The sequence below is a fragment of the Pseudoliparis swirei genome, chromosome 12 (assembly GCF_029220125.1).
Source record: "Pseudoliparis swirei isolate HS2019 ecotype Mariana Trench chromosome 12, NWPU_hadal_v1, whole genome shotgun sequence".
In the NCBI taxonomy this organism is placed as follows: Eukaryota; Metazoa; Chordata; class Actinopteri; order Perciformes; family Liparidae; genus Pseudoliparis; species Pseudoliparis swirei.
In genome coordinates, this window is record NC_079399.1 from 2,411,622 (window position 1) to 2,419,121 (window position 7,500).

Below are 7,500 nucleotides of genomic sequence, written 5' to 3' on the forward strand. Positions count from 1 at the left end.
GGGATACTGAAGACGCGATGGCGGTCCATCTTCTTCAAGGCCCTGGAGGTGGATGTGAGGTGCCAGAGGTCATTGGAGCCAGATGCAGATGTCGGGAGGGCAGCAGAGGACCAGCACCAGCACCTCCAGGAAACGTCTCTGGGGCAGGAAACAGAAATAGGATAGCCATTCAGTGCTCTGTCCCAGACCACGATTACATTTAAATTAATACATACACGACATTAAAAAAACACACACAACGATGATTGAAAGCTACAATTATTTCTAGAAGGACAAGCTTAGATAGCTATCGTAACGGTATTAATTATCGGGCAGCGTGTGTGCAAACGCTCGCGGTGTCATGTTAACCCGTTATTAAACTGAGCATATCCATTGTTAATCCATTATTAAAGTTGCTATTTCGATTGTTTAACAGAACAGCCGTTGTTTAACACTGTCCGATGACTGACATGGCTATCTGTCGTCGGACTTGCCGCTGGAGAAAGCGCCTGGAGCCGACCTGCCCCGGCTCGTCAAGCGGAAAGTGTCCGATAAAAGTGCACCTTCGTCGGACTGGCCGGGTGGTGGATTAGCCAGGTAGCTTATCATAACTGCCATGGAGATCCAATGGCATCTAATGCTACCTAGGTATGCTCACTAATCTGAGAATGGCATGTTAGTAGTACATTGTAATACCAGTACAATGTGTAATTACCGCTGATACTTACATTTACGGTCTGGAGCTTCGTGGTCTACCGCTTGTGCTGTCCGCCATTGTTTTAGAAATGAAATGAAAAGCTGGCGAAAGGGCTCCTCCTCTTCCGCTACGTGGCCAAGATGGCGGCCGTTTAGGGCGAGTAGTGTCCATCGTTTACACTACATTTTTTGCCCGTTTGCAGAGCGCCATCCGGGTACTTTCAGTGCACTGAATTCTGCTGGATTTTTCAGTGGCGCACTTCGAACACTGAAAGTCAGCTCGAAGTGCTCAAGTGCGCGGTAGTAGACACAGCCTTAGATTGTGTTCACTTGACACACACTTTTTGACATGCACGCACACACACACACACGTTAACATCAGGGGCCTTTCCATCTTCTGGGCTTTGATTCTTTTCACACAACCACATTAATCCCTGTCACCGTGTGTTTCCCATTCCCTACCCTTGCATGCACACACGCACACATACACACACACATACACACACGCACACACACGCTGTCGTTAGTGTGTTGAGGTGTGGCCGAGCTGGAGGGTGAAGGTCAAAGTCCTGCTAGATAACAGCTTCAGAGGGACGTCTTCAGGAGATTGATAGATGAGAGGGAGAGTGAAACACACACACTCACACAAAGACACACACACAAACACACACACACGCTCACACACACAAACACAATACGACCGGCATAACCAGCCGTTCAGCAGCGCCCCCTGCTGGTCAGCATCGGAACTTCTTTTTAGGTTATTTCAACCAAATCATGAATGAGATATATTTTCTCGCCATTAATTTTTGTTTTTAACTGCAGTTTCAGACGTATTCATCCCCTCTGCCTCCTTCATAGTATAACATGTATTTCAATGTCGTGACCCCATCACTTCTTACAGGAGTTTACTTTTGTGTGTATAATTACTTATTATGTTATTATTATTATCGTTATTTTTTACCTTTACATATGTAGCTATATATGTAATAATATATTTATTTATATATAAATTATAAATTATATAAATAATAATATATATAACATATTTATATATGTATATATATATAATATTCTATATTTTTTTGTGGATTGTATTATGCATTAATAGATATAGAAAATATATGTATATATAAAATATATATATAATATTCTATCTATATATAGATATATATATATATAATATATATTATAATATATATATATATATTACATAAATATACTTTCTACAGTGGAATATCTTGGAGACGAGGAGGAAAAGGAAACATGTTGCTGCCAACTCATCGACCCCACAGAGCTGGCACCGTGTGTGTGTGTGTGTGTGTGTGTGTGTGTGTGTGTGTGTGTGTGTGTGTGTGTGTGTGTGTGTGTGTGTGTGTGTGTGTGTGTGTGTGTGTGTGTGTGTGTGTGTGAAAAAGCTCACACACACACACACACACACACTCAGGGATCTACGAGGGTCAAAACATTCCGTCCAATCATTCTGGCATTTTCCACAGAAACTCTTCCAAACCCCAAAGTGACTGAGCACCAGCAGGTTGCGGGTTTGAATCCCTGCTCCGCCACAGAGGGAGGGGCCAAACCCAGCGACATCCACCCGCTCCAGAGCTGCTGAACAATCACCCGTTTGTTTGTGTCGGAAAGATTCTGTTGGGAACCAATTATCAATCTGAGCTTTAACACATGAAGCATAGACTTCTATACAACCAGAGGAGTCGCCCCCTGGTGTCCAGGAGAGAGAATGCAGCTTTAACACATGAAGCAGAGACTTCTATACAACCAGAGGAGTCGCCCCCTGGTGCCCAGGAGAGAGAATGCAGCTTTAACACATGACGCATAGACTTCTATACAACCAGAGGAGTCGCCCCCTGGTGGCCAGGAGAGAGAATGCAGCTTTAACACATGACACAGACTTCTATACAACCAGAGGAGTCTCCCCCTGGTGGTCAGGAGAGAGAATGCAGCTTTAACACATGAAGTATAGACTTCTATAGAACCAGAGGAGCCCCCTGGTGGTCAGGAGAGAGAATGCAGCTTTAACACATGAAGTATAGACTTCTATACAACCAGAGGAGTCGCCCCCTGGTGGCCAGGAGAGAGAATGCAGCTCTAACACATGAAGCAGAGACTTCTATACAACCAGAGGAGTCGCCCCCTGGTGCCCAGGAGAGAGAATGCAGCTTTAACACATGACGCATAGACTTCTATACAACCAGAGGAGTCGCCCCCTGGTGGCCAGGAGATATAATGCAGCTTTAGCACATGAAGCATAGACTTCTATACAACCAGAGGAGTCTCCCCCTGGTGGTCAGGAGAGATAATGCAGCTTTAACACATGACACATAGACTTCTATACAACCAGATGAGTCTCCCCCTGGTGGCCAGGAGAGAGAATGCAGCTTTAACACATGAAGCATAGACTTCTATACAACCAGAGGAGTCTCCCCCTGGTGGTCAGGAGAGAGAATGCAGCTTTAACACATGACACATAGACTTCTATACAACCAGAGGAGTCGCCCCCTGGTGGCCAGGCTCCCTCATTGAATCCCTTATTTAACATTTCTGAAGGCGTGAAGACTAAATGCTGCAGCACATTTCTAATGGACTCACTCGGCTCGTCGGCAGGAAGCTGGTCACCGCGGTAACCAAAGTTTAGTCTGCAGTAAATCTTTATTAGTAAATTAGTAAATCTGCAAATGTATTAAATGTAACTCATCCTCCGTCAGCCGTCCAAATACTTTGATTAAATATAGAGATCAATCAATTTATTTCTGCATCTCACTGCATTTTATTAACTGTAATGCAACTTTTAGTATATTTATTTATCAATTCATTTTTAGTATATAAATATAAAATGTGTAGTATATATACTAATTATTTTCAGTATACAATTTATTTTTAGCATATTTATTTATCAATATATTTCTGCATTTTATTAACTGTAACACAACTTTTAGTATATAAATATAAAATGTTTAGTATATAAATGTACTATTTATCTTTAGTATACATTTTATTTTTAGCATATGTACAATTTATTTTTAGCATATTTATTTATCAATTTATTTCTGTATTGTATTAACTGTAATGCAACTCTTAGCATATTTCTTGCTTTTTACTTTTTAACGTTTTGATGAATGTTCTTAATTGTTTTTATCATCCTGTTTTCTTTTGTTTTCTTATTTTAATGTTTTTATGAAGAACTTTGTTGTTGAAATGTACAAATGAACTCTCCTCGCTGCAGCCGGTGTGAGTTTGTGACTTGCTGTTCTCGTGTTAACGACGCCTTGTTCCCGTTAATAATCTATTATCACTGTTTACACCTCGCGCTGCGAACCCGACAATCACGACACTGTCGGAGGCTTTGAACGCAGCGGCGTGTGCCTCTGAGCAAACACAATATTCTCTAGACTAGAGGTTCAAAAACTGGGGGACGTATAAACGTTAAAACCTGCATGTGCAAAAACAGCACAGCGTCCTGAGTATCCGTGCAGCATCGCCATGGCAACAGCATCCACTCCTTCCTCGCCTCTCTCTCTTTCTCTCTTTCGGTTCATTCCTGTTTCAACGGCTGCTTCTTTGTTGTGACTTTCAATCTGTTGGAAAACAATGAAGAACGAAAACGTCCCAAATGGACCCGCTGGAGGGAAGGGGGGAACCAGAACCAACACTACCACGTTAGTCCACAGGGGGCAGCAGAACCAACACTACCACTTTAGTCCACAGGGGGCGCCAGAACCAACACTACCACTTTAGTCCACAGGGGGCACCAGAACCAACACTACCACTTTAGTCCACAGGGGGCAGCAGAACCAACACTACCACTTTAGTCCACAGGGGGCACCTATTTAACAGAGAACATGCTGATATAATTCGCTCTAGTGTTGTTCTCTGCACATAGCAAAGGTTACAGTGTGTTAAAAAGATAGAAATGGCAGGTAAACATTTTCTGTTAATCTTTAAAATTGTTTAAAAGTCTTATAATATTGAGCAGATATGAAATATGAGCAACAATAATAACAACAAATAAAGATTATTTCACTTTGTTGATGATAAACATGAAATACCAGCTGAATTTAAAAGATAAATACATAGAAATGAGCTCAGAAGCGCGTTCCACTATAGGCCCCGCCCCCTTGCGTCATCATCACAACACGGAAGCAGTACCGTGGGGGGGGGGCGGTGGGGGTGGCACGAGCGGCGCAGACACGAGGCGCGAGGCGAACACAGGCCGAATACAACCGACCGGACGAACGGACCAGAACCACCGACGGTGGGACCGGGAGCGGGACACCTGACCAGCCGGTGAACCGGGAGCGCGCGCGCGTGCGAGCGAGCAACATGGCGCTGATCCCGTCGCAGGTGCTGCGCGTCGCCATCCTGCTGTCCTACTTCTCCATCCTGTGCCACTACAAGGCGCTGGACATGCCCGCGCACCAGACCTACGGCGGCAGCTGGAAGTTCCTGACCTTCATCGACCTGGTGAGCGCGCGAGGCGGGTCTGAGTCTACGTGCACGCGCACAAAGACTGGCCGCACGGACGCTGCAGCTTCGGCTTTTCATTAAATGACGACTCAGCGTCTCGCTCTCTCTCTCTCGAATGCACTCATGTCATATCATGCAACCCTCCCACCCTCTCACCTACAGTACGCGGGAGCGCGCCGCACGTTCACAATTGTTCTTAAAGACAGCAACTAAACAACGTGAAAGACATTACAACATATTGTTTTTACAACAAACCTATTTATTTCAAAATAAAAGCACAAAAAAACGTGAAAGACATTCAAACATTTTTCATTTAATTTTTTTCCAACTAAAGCTGTAAAACCTGCACATATACAGGATAAACACACAGGTATTAAACTTATTTCCTCAGCCATTCATATGAAGGCCGATCAGTTTCTCACTCTACCTATTTTGCCTTTATTTCAAAATAAGAGCAACAAAAAAACGTGAAAGATATTAAAACCTAAAAGAAAATGTACAAACGAACCTGTAAAACCTGTAAATACACAGGATAAACATAAAAGTAAAAATGTATTAAACTTATTTCCATTATATGAATGCCGATCGGTGTTTCAACTCTACCCATTTTGTCTTTATTTCAAAATAAGAGAAGAAAAGGAAAACGTGAAAGACATTAAAACATTTTTTTCTTCTTTTTTTACAATAAACCTGTAAAACCTGCACATAAACCGGATAAACACACCGGTAAATATATATTAAACTTATTTCTTTAGCCAATCACATTAAAGCCCATCAGTGTTTCACTCTACCTATTTCTCATTTATTTGGAAATAAGAGCAAAAAAAACCTGTAAAAAAACATAACATAAATTCTTTGATACAACCAAACCTGTAAATACACCGGATTAACATAAAAGTAAAAATGTATTAAACTTATTCCCATTACATGAATGCCTATCGGTGTTTCAACTCTACGCATTTTGCCTCATTTCAAAATAAGAGCTCGCTGTTATTCAACATAACTCATCCTTTATCGTCAAATTGCTTTCTGAGCATAAACGTATTATTATAGCCCGATGGACGCCCTTTAAAAGAAAGAAGGTGCATTAGCGTGAAGTTCAAATGGACCGCTCAGCTTCCCAACCGGCCGTGAGGAGGGAACGTCTCTGTGGTGACGAGTGGAAACGCACAATGCAGACACACACTCACAAAGAGACGTCTCTACACACACTAACTCATTTAACACGCGTAGCATGTCCACTTTATCAATAACCCTCACACGCGTTAAACAAGCGCCCCTTTGTGGACCAATGGGAGGAGGGTTAGCGTCTCTGAGGCGAGCGCTTGTTTATTTCTCTTTTATTTTGAAGTTATTTATTCTTTGGTTCCACTGTAACAACAACGTGAGGTCACGACCTCCGTGAGGTCTTCACATGATTTGTTGTTTACATTAAAATATATATTTAAAACATTTTTGTTAGTTATTGTTTTGGACATTGATTTTATTTATTTACGATAATTATTTAAAAATATATAAAATATAATACTTTTTTTTTTATTAGTTGCAAATAATTAAAATTATATTCTTGAATTTTCATATATATATAAATAATAAATAAATAAAATTATGAAAAAAATATGAAAATTCAAGTATCTAATTTAATTTATTTACCATCAATAAAACAAGTATTACATTTTATTTTAAAATTATATTCTTGAATTTTCATGGATGAGATTTATATTAAAAAATGTTATCAAAATTCAAATTGTAATTTTTTTTCCGATCAATAAAAAAATAAGTATTATATTTTATGCTCATGAATTAAACGTGCGTTACTCTCATAGTATTCGTCCGAGACGATCAACATTTCATAAAATGGCCCGAAAACAACAACATTGAAACATCCTGGTCTCATCCAAGCTCATCACGGAAAACTAAATAATGTCCCATATTTCATAAATATACCCCGAAAAATATTATTTAGCACGAGAGGCGGAAGCGAGAGAACCAGAGGGACCAGAGGGAACAGAGAGAACAGAGAGAACCAGAGGAACACGATGAGAGAACCAGAGGAAACAGAGGGATCCGAGAGAACAGAGGGAACCAGAGGGAAACGAGAGAACCAGAGGGAACCAGAGAGAACAGAGGGAAACAGAGGGAACCAGAGAGAACAGAGGGAACCAGAAAGAACAGAGGGAACCGAGAGAACAGAGAGTCACTTCTTGAGGAGGAGGAGGAGGAGGAGGAGGACTCCCCCCCCCCTTGGGAAGAAGGTCACATCCTTCATGGTGAACTATTGATGGGAGTGTTTCATTACATGGATCTCTCTCTCGCTCTCTCTCTCTCCCTCTCTCTCCC

The 7,500-nt window shown here is 41.5% G+C and overlaps 1 protein-coding gene across 1 annotated transcript in view; it reads left to right on the forward strand.

Annotated features, from left to right (window-relative positions):
• Window positions 1-4,868: 4,868 nt before the first annotated feature.
• aig1 (androgen-induced 1 (H. sapiens)) overlaps window positions 4,869-7,500 on the forward strand; it is a 12,121-nt gene continuing 9,489 nt past the window's right edge. The window contains exon 1 of the mRNA XM_056427562.1: window positions 4,869-5,157. Coding sequence (XP_056283537.1) covers window positions 5,017-5,157 — 141 coding nt within the window. The 5' untranslated portion in view covers window positions 4,869-5,016. The remainder of the gene's footprint in view (window positions 5,158-7,500) is intronic.